General features: G+C 51.2%; 1 protein-coding gene across 1 annotated transcript; it reads left to right on the forward strand.

The window, feature by feature from the left end:
- The first annotated feature begins 591 nt into the window (after positions 1-591).
- ITGB2 (integrin subunit beta 2) lies at positions 592-15,225 on the forward strand. Its single transcript, XM_082764029.1, has 16 exons — positions 592-730; positions 7,232-7,298; positions 7,650-7,738; positions 7,995-8,178; positions 8,594-8,764; positions 9,021-9,262; positions 9,654-9,809; positions 10,410-10,505; positions 10,627-10,716; positions 11,038-11,178; positions 11,447-11,631; positions 12,462-12,706; positions 13,043-13,262; positions 13,344-13,549; positions 13,630-13,796; positions 14,061-15,225. The coding sequence occupies exons 2-16, from the start codon at positions 7,235-7,237 to the stop codon at positions 14,124-14,126; spliced, it is 2,322 nt and encodes a 773-aa protein (XP_082620155.1). The 5' UTR covers positions 592-730; positions 7,232-7,234; the 3' UTR covers positions 14,127-15,225.
- Positions 15,226-16,977: the final 1,752 nt, after the last annotated feature.

Consider the following 16,977-nt stretch of genomic DNA (forward strand, 5'->3'; position numbering starts at 1 on the left):
TCTAAAAAAAATTTAAGACACTGTGTATTTTTTACTTCAACACTGAAGAGGTTAAGAGATAGTCGCTTGGTGTCAGTTCCCCTCTGCTTAGGGAAATTCAGCTGTGGGTGTGCTGGGAGGAGTAACTGCAGCCTGTATGTCAAAATCTGAAGGCTGCTCAAAAAAACACGTCATAAACTGAGCTTTGCCATGGTGAGAGCAGCACTGGCATCCTCCTTCAAATGGGAAGGACCTGCCCAGCTCTGCCACACCAGCAGCTCACCTGTGAGGCAAAAAACACCAGAGCCAGGCTGGGGCTGAAGGGGAGACCTCGCTCCCCTGCCCCCCAAGCCAATGGTACCAGCAGCTCCCCATGGGACCAGTTTTCCAGCATCCCCAATACCAGCCTTGGTTGCCCACTGTGCTGTTTCTGGTGATCTGTGCAAAACCAGAATGGGCATTTTTGGAAGGTCCCTTCACCAAGCGGGCTGGGGCATGGGGTCCAGGGGTGGGGCTCGGCCTTAACTGGGGTGCGCAAGGCAAGTTGGGTTTCGGGAAGGCACCCGCCCACAGCCACCACTCTGACTTCCTCCTTTCTCCCCTACCAAGCGACAAGACAGAAGGAGGAAAGATCTGCACAGTGCAGAGCTCCCAATGACCGGCTGCTGCTGCCAGCCAAGCTAGAGAGCTTGAGGACCACCAGCCTCACTTCAGTCCCAGCAGAGGAGCCAAAGAGAGGGCTTGATGCGAGGCAAGTATTGCGTTTTGGTTTTGTACACCTCTTTTCTTGGGGGAGGCAGATGGGTGACAAAGCAGTTTCGTAGCCAAGGAGTTTTCAGTGAATTTGTTTCATAATTCTTAATCCAACCTCCTGTCAGGCAAGTGCTTGGGTGTGCTGCGGCTTGATGTACAGCCACGGGGCTCATCGCTCCCTCTGGTCAAGCGCAGCCTTGCCAAAGGCAGACTTGCCTGATCTGCAACATTTCTGCTTTCAGAGGTAGGAGAGAGCCTGGAAGTACAGATGGTTATTATGGGCAGGTGTCGGACCCTCAACAGCTCCTTCCTCACCTGCCTGTGGGCCTGGAAAGCAGAAGAGAGTTGGTGCAGTACGGCATGCTCCTGCTCTGACCCGGGGTGATCCCATCGCACCCTCCAAAATGACTGCTGGGGGCTGCACCAGATCCTTTGTGAGAGCCACCCAGAGCAGCCCCTGTCCCCCTGGTCACTCCTGTGTGGCTGCAGGACGTGATAGCTCCGATGGGGAGAGGGAGCTGGCATGTGATGGGATGGTGAGGCACAAGGATGACAGGAGGCTTGGTGCAGGGCCATTGCTGGCACACAGGCACAGAGGAACTTTCCCTGAGCGCAGGTCACACCTTGCACCTATGAACAACCTTGACTTTATTGTGAGTAGGGGTTGGTGGCAAAACAGTTGCAAATGGCCTGTCCCATCAGGGCTTGCTAAATGAGGATGCCTTCACCAGGGAAGGTCAGGGATAAGAGCTAGGAGAGGGGGTGAGATCCTTGCTCTTCTCCTTCATCTCTCTCTGTATGCATTACATTCTGCAAATGGCCACTGAAAACACATGGCAGAGGCAGGGAAAGCAGCAGAGGCTGCAGGCGAGCTTTCCCTGGGCAGAGCAAGTCCTTCACCAAGTCTCAGATACACAGGCTTGCTCACTAATGCAGCAAAGGGAAAATGTAGGACACATGAAGTACACCTCACGTGTCATGCAGAGGCCAGACAGACCGCCACTGTTTGGTTTTGAATCAGGCTAAAGCAGACAAACTTCCATTTTCGATTAATTTTAAAAGCCTGTCTCCCAGCCTCACAGGGAGATGAAAAGCAAACTCACAAACGTTCACAGAGATACCACGCCATGCGGCTGACACGGGTGCTCGTACATTGCTGCTGAAAAGTATGAGAGCTATAAATGTTGCATTTTTCTACCACGGTTTTCACATCCTGCTTTACTCGGCAGTTTTACACTCTGACGACCATTACTCATCCCAGGGCTATTTCAACTGCAAGTGACCTCAGTGGGTTAGTGATCATGATGCCTGGCTTATTTTCTCAGAGAAGGACACATCGCTTGAAACATGAGACAGTGGAAGTCTTCCACATCTGCAGCCTCTCTCCTGTGCCTCTCAACACAGCTCCTTGTGCCAGGATCAGAGGCGAGCCACTTCTCCATGCCATTGCCAAAGGGTGGGATGCTCGCCAGGAGGCATGCAGTCAGAAAGCACTGAGGACACAAGAAACAGCTTGTCTGTTCCTAAACAGTGTGTGGGTAAACATGTCCCTGGTTAGTCTAGGACAAGCGCAACAGGACACTGGCACTGGTGACAGCAGGAGGCTCTGATCAGTGATCCAGGCAGACCCTGAAAGGCTGTTTTATATATCCATATTTATCTATCTCTATATAAGCAGTTATAGATAGATAGATAGATAGATAGATAGATAGAGATGATGCAGGCAGACCGTGCAAGGCTACTTTTATTTACATATATATATACACATACATACATAGAGATAGATGTGTGTGTGTATATAGACATAGGCACACACATATTTTGCACAGAGGGGATGCATTTGTCTCAGCCAGAGATTAGCACTGTGTATGTCTGTCTGCTTTGATGGAAACTATCCATCTTGCCCAAACTAAGCAAAAGAAGTGAGATCTACCTCCCCACCTTGCTGCGTCCTATACCACTCATCATCACACATGCATGGCAGCCTCACTGTCACAGGCAGATGGTGCAAATGTTCTGAGAGTCCTCCCAGGACGCTGCACATGGGAGACCATCCTCCTATTTCACAAGAAAACGTAGACAATTAGCAAAGCAGCGAAGGAGATTTACAGCCTTAAGACCGCAACACCCATCTCTGCTGTTGAATGCCTCTTATTTATAGCAATGAGACTGCAGCTAGCTTTGACACTTCCCCTTCAGCCCTATTTATAAATCCCAGCTTGCTGCCCAGTGCTGCTCTCCAGTCTGCTCCATCCCAGCAGCACCCCAGCACCTGCCAGGTGCCCCGTGAGGCTGCCTTGCTCAGGTTTGCTCCTGCCAGCACGTGGGATAACAGCACCTGGGGCTGTCCTTGCACATGTCCCCTGGGGCTGCCTTCACTCTGCCTGTCTCGCAGAACCTGCCAAGCAGAAGGATGAGCTGTGTGCATCCCTCTGCTTGCTGTAACTTTTGAAAGAAAGGGGAGAAACAAACCTGTCCCCAGCAAAGGACAGGCAGGAACAATGCAGGTGGGACCAGCCATGGTGATGCAAGGCCGGGACTGAGCCACATGGATGGCAAACGCAGATGGAGAACATGCTGCAGGGGCCTCTGCCTGCGGCCTCCTAACACAGTCAGACAGAAACCCTTCTCTGAGTGCTGTGAAGAGGCAGACAAAAGCAGAAGCCCCATTTGTTCGCTTTGAAGGATACCCTACGTCACATACACACTCATCCACCCACATAGCAGTGAATAACTTCCCACCACAGCAGAAGAAAAGGAAGCAATACACTTTCTGCTGCTGTTCTCCCCTTTACACTCCTGCTGTGGGGAAAGAAACAACTGTTAACGTTACAAAGGCATCCAAATGCAGTCCAGAAAATTAACACTACAGTACAAAATTCATTAGCAAACAGAGCTGGGTTTACATTTTGGTTCCCAATCTACTTCTGCAGACTGGGAGGATTTTTTTAATCCCGTTTTAATTGGAGACCCACTCCCTTTTATGGGATGAACCTGTCAGTATGAACCTACTAGTTCCAGCAAGCCAAGTACAAGATGCTCACAGAGCCTCAGTCCACAGCTGAGGCTTATACAAGCTCCCCCCACCCCGGCTTAAATAAGTCACACACAATCAAAGGCTTTTTCTTCCACGAGAGGGAGAAAACTGGCATTAGGTGTCATTCTAAGAGGCAGACAAGAGGTGCACCAGCTGTGAAACCCAGCAGGAGCCAGCTTGTGAGAACATCAGGAGTTTATCCTTCTGCACCTATCCCCCAGTTTCTCCTCTTGCAACAAAGGCTTTGCAGCAATGCAAGCTCATGCATTTTCTTCACCCCTGGTCACCACCAGAGTGCACTGCCACCTTCTGAGCATTGGGCACACCTTGTCCCAGGTTACCTCATTGCGCTCCCACCAGAACGAGGATCTCTGCCAGTGATAAATCTGCCTTTAGCAGTGCAAGAAGGAGCAGGGAGATGAATATATTTTCTTACAGACCTGGAGAGAGGCAGCTGTTGATTACTACAGGGCTGGAAGTCTTTTACTGGGAGCAAAACTATGCATGTGAACCAGCAGAAAGCTGGAGTTCGCCCCACATTACCAGAAGCTTTTACTGCTAAGACCCTTTACCTTTAATGACTTTAACAACTTTTACCTGTTACCTGCAAGCCCAAGAAGTGCTGACAGAATTTGGAGGTGACCAAAATGTGTTTGTTGGCCAGCTAAGCAATGTGCAAGTGGCAAGTGTGTTTCACGCCTGTAGTCTGGTGGAGACCAGGCCATCACGTGGGCTCAGTTCATACCTTACCATGACATTTAAAGCAGCTAAAAATTAGCTGATCCATTAGGAACTAGAAAAATAATAGATGTGGGACTGTTTGGGAAATGATTACATGGCCCAGGCACTCTACACCCCTGGCTTGTCACCTGTGGAATGCCCACAGGGACACAAGGAGCACAGGCATAGGCAAGGATGGGGCTGCCATGTGCATGTTTGCTTGACAAAATGGCATGGCAGAACAGAGTCCTGTGCTGTGTCACCACAGGGGTTTGACCTGGTATGTGCAGATGTGAGGTGGCACTGCTGTTGGAGTGCTGCTGGGGAGGTTGGCTCCAACATGGGTCTCCCAAGGCTGTAGATCTTCACATCCAGATGACTTCCACTATAAGCCGTGGTGGCAGCCAGCCGTTGTGATCCAGTCACATCTCTGAGTCCATAGGGCAGCTAGGCACCAAGCCTCACTGCAGTTGTCACAGAATGACATCCATCTATCTCCCTCAGCAGCCTAATAGAGCTAATAGGCTGCCCAGGAGAAGACCAGACCTTTATTCAAGGCTGACCAGTGTCATCCTTGACTTCTCTGGTGCCCTACAGCACCCAAGGAGCTAAAAAGAGAGACGTTCTCACGCTTCAGCAGCAGATCTGAGGAGCCGTATTTACCCATCTGGCCTCAGCACCTTTTGAAAGTTTATCTCGCCTCTCGTTTCCTTTTCACTCAGAGCTGCTCAGTTTGGCAGGTTCGCAGGAGAAGCTGATCGCACTTCACAGCACTTGCAGGAACCAGGGAGGGGCTGGTTGGTTGCTGAGAGCAGTGTAAGAGCTATTACAAAACCAATGAACTGTCTTCCTGATGTTGTGTCTAATACTGTAAAAAAGGGAAATGTTTATTGTTTCTCCGTGCCTTTTTTTTTGTCCTTTTCCTTTTTTAGCAAATTCCTCTTTTCTCATTCACCCGAATATGTCTGTTTTGTAAGGCCACAACTCTGTCGGGTTTTGCTCCAGGACTGTGCTGGGGGAAAGGTGCTATGAGAAACAGTGGTGATAATGAACATAATTTTATCAACAGCGTAGTAAAACCACTGCTTGTGGTGCAGTCTGGAGTGGCCACACAAAGAACCATGCAGGCTCACGTCAACTTATTCCTACCCAGCTTCAGCACACTGCAAGTGGGTGGTGGCAACACACCTCCACTGTCTCCACCACAGCAGCCCAGGGTGCTGCATGCTTGTTGCTTACCAGTTCGCATTTCTGCTGATCCCTGAGAACAATTTAGCCACTGGGTGGCTAGCATTAGTTTCTGGACTCAGGAAATGTACTTTGGAACAAGAAGCAAGTGGTGTGAGCAGCCAGAATAATTTGCACCTGGGAAACAAGTTTGAGAACAGGATTTCAGTCATGCTGGGAACTGCTGGTGTTACAGCACAAGTTGTGCCTTGAGGACAGCAAGCACCCAGGGGCTTACAGGAGCCCTGGGCTATGTGCTGGGTGTCCCTCCCTGCACGCTGGTCAGAGATATGCAATCTCTGTGCACTGAGATGTGCAAAACTTCCACCCATGGTGCCACCCTCCAGCCCCCTCCCTGCTGCTCTAGAGCAGTGTGGATCTGATGCCAGCATCCTGCCCTTCCTCTTCATCCTGCACACTTGCACAAGAGCCAGTCCAGTGGTTGCCACACTGGACCCCACCAGGCAGCTGGAGTGAGTTTCTCCACTTCCCTTCAGTGGCCTCGCCCAGGAGATGGGACATGGCCCCCATGGGTGTGTGTACATCCTATACGTGTGGGTGGGAAGGTGCCACCAGCCTCTCTCATCCAGCATGGATGAAAAACGTGAGCCAGGGAAGGAAACACCATGTAAAGTTTCTAAGTCTCTCTTTGAAATAGCATCAGTTTCTCCCTGTGGAGAAGGAGAAACATTTGCTCTTTCCCTTCTGCTCTCCCCTCATCAGAGCTGCCTGGTCCCTAGTCCTAGCAGGGTGCTGCCTGCTGTGGGAGCCTTTCTGTGGCGTAAGGGAGCATTTTTCTGATATTTTGGCCAGTTGGACTAGTTCAGCTCATAAAAAAAAGTTAAAGTTAAAGCCGGCAGTAATGAGAAAGGGAGTTAGAAGTTTTCTTTTCCAGCACTTATCCCAAAATTGTATTTAAGATTTGTACTGCTTGTTGGAAACCCTCATCAGAAAAACTTATATTAATTCACTACATGAAATATTTAATTTCCTTGATGTATTAGTTAAATGTATAGAAAGTACCAACAGACTTCTTTTCTGTTAGTTAATTAATCAAAAGGCTTCTTTTGTTTATTTTTTCTCCCATGTCCATCCAAATGGAGCTTAACACAGAAGCTGAAAAACTTCACATCTAGTAAAAACTAAATGTGGCGCTCGAGATTTTCCAGTATTACATACATGTATATATGTAAACACAGATGTAAAAGAGTCTGGATAAATACCACTTCAATCTATGTAGCAGTTTAGCTGGATGCGTACTGACACAGTGCAAGTTCCCACCCTGCTGACTTTTGCATTTCGCCAAAAAGATGCATTTCATTGCTGACCGACTTATTTTTCTAAGAGCGTGTGAGCTCTCACAGAGGGCACTCTCTCAGGATGTACTCTGCAGTGGGAAAGAGACATCCACCTGGTGCCACCACCCTTTGCAACCACTCTCTGTTGGGTTTGATGTCTCCCTTCCCTGTGGCTGCTGTATGCCAGGTTGTCACAGGGGTGCCTTTTGTCTTGCAGAAAATGACACGTGACTGCTGCTTCTGGCTTCCAGCAGTGACCTGGGTGCTGCTGCTGGTGACAATGGGTGAGTCCCACCTGTCCTTCCTCCCTGCCTTATCCTGGTACCTCACGTGGGCAATGAGACAGCGCTGGAGGCAACTGGAGGCAGGCACCAACATAGCACTAAACATGGCACTGACAGCCATGCAAGGGTCAGCCCTGCATTTCCCAGGATCTGATGTTAACTCAAGCCCGCCTGGCCAAGGGGCAGCAAGGCAGGGCCTCCAGCAGAGGTCTTCTAGGCTAAGTGGGCTCAAAGTGGTTGTACAGTGTGGGTGCCCACTGCTGGAGTCTGAGCACCCCACAGCTGCTGCTGGGGTGGGCTGGCTTCTCCTGGGTGTCCCACCATATCAAACTCATCTCCTCCCTGTTTCAGCCTTCACCATGGAGTGCCCCAAGATCAAGGTGGGGACGTGCAAGGACTGCATCCAGTCTGGCCCTGGCTGTGCCTGGTGCAAGAAGCCGGTAGGTCCGTGTAGCCCCCCATACTGTCAGTGAATGGAGAGGCACCCTGCATGCTGCACTAGTGCAGGCCTACTCTGTGGCGGAGCAGGTGGACAGCATCCTGGGAGAGTTTCATGCCCTCCCTGCACAATGAGGCCTTCCTTTCTCCACCCATATCCCAGAGACCCAGCAGACATGGTTCGGGAGCTGGGTAGTGTGGTAGGGTGCCTACTTATCTCCCACTCCTCTGATTTTTCCTGTTGATGTTGCAACACAGAATTTCACCAAAGCTGGTGAGCCGGACTCCATCCGCTGCGACACCAAAGAGCAACTGCAGCAGAAGGGATGCCCACAGAGCGAGATTGAGTTTCCAGGCAGTGAAGTTAGAAGGACACAGGACAGTGCATTGAGCAATGATATACAGCTGACTCCCCAGGAGGTGCACCTGAAGCTGAGGATAGGTACGGTTTCTGCGGTGTTGGTAATAATCTTCTGCTCACTTCCAGGCTCAGCTGGGTAGCAACTAGAGCTGGCCAGCATTTGTTACACACGCTTTTTGCCCACCCACCCCGCTTCAAAACTGAATGGGCTGTTGGCAAGAGATCACTCCTGCAGGGGAACTGAGGGATCTCCTGGAGAGAAGGGAATTACAGAAGCTGAGGAGTCCCAGAGGAAAAGCCCCAGTGGAGATGTGAGGACAGGTGACAACTCAGAGAGGGCAAGGATGGAGCATGTAGCTATGCTGAGGCATGTTGTAGGTCACATTTCCTCCACGTTTCCTCCCAAAGAGAGAAGGATCCCAGCACGGGGTGGGTGGTGACACAAGATATGACCCTGCACAGCACAGCTGCTGATCCTGCTGTCCCCATCCCACAGGGCAGCCCGCTACATTTGAAGTGAAGTTTCGCCGTGCCATGGGGTACCCCATTGATCTCTACTACCTCATGGACCTCTCCTACTCTATGCTGGATGATTTAGAGAAGGTGAAGAAGCTGGGAGGGGAACTGCTCAGAGCACTGGAGAGTACCACACCCTCTCGACGCATAGGTAAGCCTGTCTGGCACAGGGCCCCCACACAGCTGTTTGCTGCTGGGAAGAGCCGTGCTCTGCTGGAGGGCAGAGCAGACTGTGGGGTGCAGAAAGCATGAGCCATCCTCTGCCAAGCTGCATGCCAGGGCAAGGGATGTGTACGCATACTTGGCACCCCATGTGGGAGCCAGGAGGTTGTCCATGCCCAGTGCCATGGGGACAACCACTAGCCCTACCTGCTTTCGCCCCTAATACTGTGGTCCTGGGCACCTAGGTTTTGGCTCCTTCGTGGACAAGACAGTTCTGCCCTTCGTCAACACACACCCTGAGAAGCTGCAGAACCCTTGCCCCAACAAGGACAAGCAGTGTCAGCCTCCCTTCGCCTTCAAGCACATCCTCTCACTGACCGACAATGCTAAGAAGTTTGAGAGCGAAGTGGGGAAGCAGTTCATCTCGGGGAACCTGGATGCCCCAGAAGGGGGGCTGGATGCCATGATGCAGGCAGCAGTGTGTGGGGTGAGTCCCTAATGAGCTAGCCCCATGTCTTCCCCGTTCGCTGCAGCTGTGGGTAGGTGTGAGGTCTGCTGCCTCTGCTTACAGCTCCTTCATCAAGAGCTGGCTCTGTCCCTCTCCAGGCAGGCTGCAGGTACACATTGTGTAATTTCAGGCCTGCAGTCCATGCAAAAGTACTAATTTGGCGGCCGGGCAGGTTATGCCCAGGCTGGGTACAAGAGAGCATTTCAGTGCAGAGCCTCCTGAATCTGATCCCCGTGATCCTCCTCCATACCCCCAACCCCTTCCCATGGCTGTTGTTTCCCATGCTTTTGTAACGGCAGTGCCATGCCCAGGCACCCTGGCCCCAGCCCTGCTCAGGGACAGGTCTCAGTGCTGCCCGTGCCACTTGCAGGACTTGATTGGCTGGCGCAATGTGACCCGCTTGCTGGTGTATGCTACCGACGACGGCTTCCACTTCGCTGGTGATGGCAAGCTCGGGGCCATTCTGACCCCCAATGACGGCCAGTGCCACTTGGAGGACAACATGTATAAAAAGAGCAATGAGTTTGTAAGTACTCCAGGCTGTGTTCCCGGGTTTGCTCAGTGGCTCCACACCCTCACCCCTTGGGGGCAGCTCCTGTTACCTCTGCAGTGGAAGCAGGTAGCCCCTGCAGGGCCCCAGGAACCTGGCCCAGTGTGGCAGGGTGATGGATACAGTGCACCCTGGGAGCAGAGGCAATGCTGCCTTGGGTGCCCCACCTCACGCTTCTGTTTCAGCACTCGGCATCAGGCAATGAATTGCTGTTTGGGGTGCTCTGTGTGACCTTCCTCACAGCACCTCTACCAGCAAAAGCCAGGCACTGACCTCAGAGGTAGCATGGAGGTAACCTGAGACATCGCCATTCAGGTGGCAGTCTCCCTGTGTTTTACCCCGACTCCGTTCCCACAAGCAGAAAAAAATGTCACTTAAAAGCATATCGCTGAGACCACAAGATCGTCATAATCTCAAAACTGAAGAGAGCTGCACCTGAGCCTAGGCTTCCTTGTGGCCATGCTGCCACAAGCTGCTGGTTATGCCGGGACCGGATGGCGGCTGCACAACCCTGGCGGCCCACCTGCCTGCTGGTGGGGGAGGTCACGCTCAGTGCAGCCCCCTCTCCTCACACAGGACTACCCCTCTGTTGGCCAGCTGGTCCAGAAACTTGCCGAGAACAACATCCAGCCCATTTTTGCTGTCACCAGTAAGATGGTAGACGTTTACAAAGTAAGTAGACTTCAGTTGGTTCAGGTGCTTCCTGTCCTTCCCTGTGAGGACAGATGTGCATCTGTCCTCCTGCTGCTATTGCTGTCGTGTGGGGGCTCACTCCTTTGCTCTCCATTGGCAGAAACTCAGTGAAATGATCCCAAAGTCAGCAGTGGGGGAGCTGAATGAGGACTCCAGCAACATAATTGAACTCATTCAGGTGGCCTACAATGTAAGTGATGGATAAGGATGTATTTTACCTATCTGGCAGGAGTTAAGCAAGGAAAAGTTCCCATTGTATATCCTCATCGTCAGAGAGCTGGTGGAACTGGGGTTTAGGGGATGGGACACACTGAGCCACTCTGCCCACGGCAAAAAAGAAGTTTTCACCTCTCTGATGCCATTGCCTGCCATTCCCACCCCACTGCAGGAGCTGAGACTCTGGCCTGGAGTGCTCCCTGCCCTTGTACACTGGGCTGGGGGAAGCAAGCCCCATCCTCTTGCTTCTGTCTCTTCTTGGGCTGACTGCACTCTCTCCACCATTTCCGCACAGAACCTCTCCTCACGGATCATCCTGGACCACTCCACCCTGCCAGATGTCCTGGATGTCAAATATGACTCCATTTGCAATGCAAAGAAGGTAGTCTCAGATGAAGCAAGAGGGCAGTGTGACAACGTAAAGATCAATGATGAGGTATGTTCTCCTGTATTAGGAATGCCATGCGGCTTGCAATGTTCCTGCTGCCTTTTCTGTCTAACTGCAGGAACACAGACTGTTGTTCCAGAGTTTTTGTTCTCATGAATTTAAGGTCCAAAGTGTCCGAAGCACAGTGGGAGAGGGGTGGGTCCTCCATTGTGCTGGATGTGTGTGCTCAGCCTAGGGCTGATACAACCCTCTTATTACGGAAGCTATCTGATGGTCTCCAGCCCTTCCCTTCCCTTTCTCACTCTGCACCTTCTAGGTGACCTTCAGAGTGAAGGTCACAGCAAAGGAGTGTATCCAAAGCCAGTCCTTCACTATCCGGCCGCTGGGCTTCACAGACACGCTCACCGTCCACCTAGACAGCAACTGTGACTGCAACTGCGAAGAGCAGCCTGACCAAACAGCCTGCAATGGAAAAGGCAACATCGTCTGTGGGATCTGCAGGTGAGTGCTGTTTCGCCCCAAATATTATTTCAAATGCGGCCAGAACTGGGGAGCTGCTAGGAGAGGGCTGTTAGGCCAAGCCAAGGGCAGCTGTGTGCTGTGCTTGGTTCCTCACAGCAACTTTGTGCCTGCAGGATGTGGGGCCTGGTGAGGGCTCAGCAGAGAGATTTACACTGAGCAGTCAGTCATGGGCTTGCCTGGAAGCTTTGAACCAATTTTCTTATTTGGAGAGGGAGTTAAAGCTTGCGGTGACAAGGGACACAGTGAGGTCTCTTCTGTTTGTGGAGTCTCTGATGCTTTCCAAAGGGCATCCATGCATCTGCCCAACCATCCATCCACCCACCCTTCTATCTATCCAACTATCCACCCATCCAACCATCTACCAGCCCATCTGTCAAGCAGATGCTACTTTCTGTAGAAATCTCTTTAAAATCCCACTTCTGAGCTGCAGTTCATGTACATCTTTAAGCATAAGTGCTGCTTTATGGCCCTTCAATGTGGGAGAGGAAAAGACTGGGTTTCCTCAGGAAACACTCAGATCTCCTTGCAAGGCTTTGGAAATTATAAATATAATAATGATTTCCGGGCAACCATTTGGTGTTGTAAATATAACCAGCACAGAGAGCAGCATTTCTGAGGTCTCCCACTGACGTGCTGCCCAGAATTAGCACCAACACATGGTGGTGCGGACGCCTGGTGACATGTTTGTTTCCGGTGAGGCTGTCCCAGATTTGCTCCACTTTGGCTGAGGTCTGAGCCCAGCCCCGCACATGCTCTGCAGCATTTCTGGCAGCTGATGACCCAGACTTGCTCCTCTCCTCTCACGGCAGCTGCAATTCAGGCTACACGGGGAAGAACTGCGAGTGTGAAACCAAGGGCAAGACCAGCAAAGAGCTGGAGGGCAGCTGCCGGAAGGACAACAGCTCGGTCATCTGCTCAGGACTAGGGGACTGCGTGTGCGGGCAGTGCGTCTGCCACACCAGTGACGTGCCCAACAAGCAGATCTACGGCACCTTCTGCGAGTGCGACAACATGAACTGCGAGTTCCACAACGGCTCCCTGTGTGGCGGCACCGGTGAGCAGCTGGGCAGAGGGAGGGTTGTCTTGCTGCCTGAGCTGCACGAGCATATTTTCATGCTGCCCTCACAAAACCCCTCCCGGAAAGGCAGCCTTAGTCCCAGCACAGTGGCTTCTTCCGAGCAAGGATGTGGCCAGAGCTGGCAGAAAGTGACCAGTTCCCCCTTTTCACTCTTCCCCCATCCCCATCCTCTGTGTACCAGGGAAGATACCTCTGGATAACACGTGGGTAGAGTAGATAAGTTGCATTGTCAGGGCAGCTCCCTGCAGCCCCCTCCTCTGCAGGCAGCCCTGAGCCTTTCAGGACCATGAACAGAGCGGTTTCCCCCCACAGAGCGAGGGCAGTGCGACTGTGGCAAGTGCAGGTGCACGTCTGAGTACCAGGGCAGCGCCTGCCAGTGCAAGAAGTCGACGGAAGGCTGTTTGAACAGCCGGGGGAACGAGTGCAGCCTCCGCGGCTCCTGCCACTGCAACCGCTGCCAGTGCCGGGGGGGCTATCAGCCCCCGTTCTGTGAGGAGTGCCCCGGCTGCCCCTCGCCCTGCAGCAAATACGTGTGAGTGATGGGGCTTAGTGGTGGGGCAGGGGTGGGGACAGCCACCGCTGTGGAGGTAAGTCACATCCACCTGTGTTGCAGCTCCTGTGTGGAGTGCAAGGCCTTCCAGAGTGGGCCACTGGAGAAGAACTGCTCGGAGGCCTGCAAGAACATCCGATATGTTGAAGAGCCACAGGCACGGAGCCGGCAGTGCAAGGAGAAGGACTCCAAGAACTGCTGGATCTCCTTCCGCATGTCCCAGGATGACGGAGAGGAGATGTACACTGTCACTGTTGACCCTAAGAAAGGTACCCGCCCCACTCCTTGTGCCCCAGCCCTACCAGCTCTCCCGGGGGCAGCAGATGAATTGTCTATGTTTGCTCTACAGAGTGCCCGGAGCCTCCCAACATCGGGCTGATTGTAGGTGGGACCATCGCCGGTGTGGCTCTCATCGGCCTGGTGCTCCTGCTGATCTGGCGGCTCCTGACAGAGCTGTTTGACCGCCGGGAGTACCGCAGGTTCGAGAAGGAGAAGTCCAAGGCCAAGTGGAATGAGGTAAGAAAAATTGTCTGCAGCAGTGGGGCACACCGGGCCTTGGGACACCTGCATGCAGGGAAGATGGGCATGGAGGGGACATCACTTGCAGAGGCAGCCACGGCTGGCAGTGCCCGGAGTGTTGCAGACCTGGATCTTCCCACTGCTTGACCTTGGGGCTGCCAGTGCTGTCTGCATCATTCATAGTCAGGGTGGGGTGAGTAACACACTGCTGAAAATCCAACACTGTGCAACACTGAGGGACTTTCACCCTTATCCCTCCAGGCTGATAATCCCCTATTCAAGAGTGCCACCACAACCGTCGTGAACCCCAGATTCGATGGGCAATGAAGTGGAGCAACACTTGTCAGCACTGGGCCTCACCATTAAATAAGGAAATGCCAAGCTAAGGAAATCTCAAACTAAGGCTCCTACCTCTTCTTCTTTATTCTGCTGGTTTGTTCCCTTCTTCTAAAAGTCCACCAGCACATCATGTGCTGACTGAGGGCCTGCACGGCACCTGACTCTCTGCATGGTGCTCGCTGGTTGTGTTTTGGGAGGAGAGAAGAGCAGCAGCTTTGCCATGGACAGAGCTGCAGAGTAGGTCTCACCAGCAGGGAAGTACCATAGCTCCCATAGCAGTTACTGTCTGTCTCAGCTAACTTTGCCTTGTGTCATGACCTTCGGAGATCAAGTTCCAAAAACAGCGTAGTGCACATAGTGCTTCCGGCTGTGATTTCAAAACTGCTATTACCTTTCTGCTCCAGCAGGCTCCGCTCAGAGGCTCCTCCATGCCCAGCCTTCCCCTGCTTCACTGCTCTCCACTGTTGCATTTGCAGCTCATTTCTGAAGCACTCACTTCTGAGGAGGATGTGGAGGGCCCCCAGGCTGGGGGGTCTGCTCTGGATGTTGCTGTACCTGGAGGTGATGGGCAGCAAGGAAACATGCACTGATTTATTTTTCTAAGTCATCAGCTGCTCCTCAGTGTTGATCCCTTCTCAGAGCTATGATGGGCTCCTCCACATTTCTACCTGGGCTCCTGCAAGCTTGGCTTACCTCCAGCAGGCCTTGAGACTGTTGCATGACAAGGAAGCAAAGCAGCAGCAATCTGAACCATAGAACATCAGCACCAGAGGTAATGAACGAGTGAAACATTGCCTACAGCTCAGACCTCAGCAATAGCTTCTTCTACCATCTTCCAGGTCTAGATCTACATCAGACATGCTCAGGACCAGGAATGCAAAAGACTTGTCATTACACAGAGCATCTCCAGTTCAGTGCTTTTTCAAATTCTGCACAGCAGCTAGGTCCTCTTATGCCATCATCATTATTTTGAAATGTGTACAGTTCTGTATTTGCTTCAAGTTTGGGAATAATTTGCATATAGCTATATTATGTCAAATCACTGTTTGCCCTATGAATATGTTTAAAGTTAATAAAAATTAATATATAAATACATCTGCATACGTCCTACTAAGAATCAGGTACTAGGGCAGCAGCTGAAGCACATATCAAAAAAACTTCAGCCAAGTCTTCACCCCACACCTGGCTGTGTGAAGACTCCAGAGGCACCACCCTAGGGCTCCAGGTCTGTGACGCTATGCCCATTGCCAAGTACCCAGACAGAGGTTTTTATTACTCAAACACAAAGAGAGAATCTCCCTTATCAGTAGCTGTGGGTCTCACTGCTGGTGTAGGCTGTGCAGTACACGCACAAATATGAACAAGTTTAGCAGAACAGTTAGAGAAAATCAATGGGGAATGCAAGCACAGAGATTCAGACCTTTTCTAAGAGAATTATGACCAGTAATTGCACTAGACAGAAGTATATCCTAGGATATGTACAAAAGCCAAGAGGGAAACCTGAGCTAAGAGGGTCCTTCATGCCCCTTGGTCTTGCTTTAGTCCAAAGACTTGGTGGTGGAGCCTGTGTGGACATGCCTGCAACAGTCATAAGTATTTCACAGGCAGGTGTGAAATGGCCCTTCCTCCAGACTTCAGGCAGTGACACTGAACATCCTTTCTTAAGGTTAATTTATTTTTGATAGAAATGGAACAACTGTATTTTCCTTGCCTTGGCGAAAGGAAGCTGGCTGATTTTCAACCAAGAACCTTCCAAACACTGTTCCAAAATCACAAATTAGCTCACGTTCCCAAGTTCACCTGAAATATAGCACATCTAAGCAGGGCACAGCTTTTGAGCACACTGGCCAGTGCATAGGCATGGACACTGAGATAATATTGTTTTCAATGTCTTGGTGACTACTACTTGTGAGGGGCACAGGAGGTAAGGAAGCCAGGATAGAGGAACTTACCCACATAGCACACAGACAGCAGTGGAGTTAAAAGAAATGTGTCTTGACAGAAAAGCAATAAAGAAAAAGGGTTGCAAATTTTAAATAGCATTTTCAGATGCAAGAATTGCGGGCAAAATACGTACCTAATTTCAGTACTTAAAAGGGGAGTTATAGAAAAGATGGATAAAAACTTTTTTGCTCAATCAGATAATGACAGGACAAAGAGGAACGAATTTAAACTAAAAGAGGGGAGATTTAGATTAGAGGTTAGGAGGATATTCTTCACACAGAGGTTGGGGTGGTGAGGCACTGCAACAAGTTGCCCAGAGGGGCTGTGGATGCCCCATCCCCGGAGGTATTCAAGATCAGGTTGGACAAGGCCCTGGGCAACCTGATCTACTGGGTGGTGTCCCTGCCCATGGCAGGGAGGGTTGGAACAAGATAATCTTTAAGGTCCCTTCCAACCCAAGCAGTTCTATGATTCTATGATCTATTTTTCAAACTATGTGGTAGCTTTTGAATTATTTATGAGAAAATACCAACAATATGGCAGGGATACATTTCTTTCACAGATTACTAAGGTGTTTCAGAAGGAGAAATGTGACCCTGCCTGCAGAGTGCCTCAAAATGGGTGCTGCATGAGCCTGCTCAGCTCTAGAGGCATGGGTACAATAGGCAGCCTCATGCCTGCAAGCCAAGCCTAAGTATGAAGCTGAGATACCTGGAGATATCTCTCATCCAACTGGAAAAGGGTGGAGGGGAGGATAAAAAGTGGGGCAAAAACAGATTTTGGTAAGAGTTGACTTCTGAGCCAGCAATACTGGGACGGTCCCAGTATGGACTGAGACACCCTGACCCATTCAAGTGTCTGGCTGGCTAGAAGGGTGTGCTCCCCACACTACTGC

The sequence above is a fragment of the Aythya marila genome, assembly GCF_965140915.1.
Source record: "Aythya marila genome assembly, chromosome: 6".
In the NCBI taxonomy this organism is placed as follows: domain Eukaryota; kingdom Metazoa; phylum Chordata; class Aves; order Anseriformes; family Anatidae; genus Aythya; species Aythya marila.

What these genes read in the sequence shown, in the direction of transcription:
- ITGB2 (XM_082764029.1), top strand. Translation starts at nt 7,235, where the DNA reads ATGACACGTGACTGCTGCTTCTGGCTTCCAGCAGTGACCTGGGTGCTG. An exon ending in GCTGCTGCTGGTGACAATGG is followed by an intron (nt 7,299 to 7,649) that starts GTGAGTCCCACC and finishes TCCCTGTTTCAG; the next exon opens with CCTTCACCATGGAGTGCCCC. An exon ending in ACGTAAAGATCAATGATGAG is followed by an intron (nt 11,179 to 11,446) that starts GTATGTTCTCCT and finishes TGCACCTTCTAG; the next exon opens with GTGACCTTCAGAGTGAAGGT.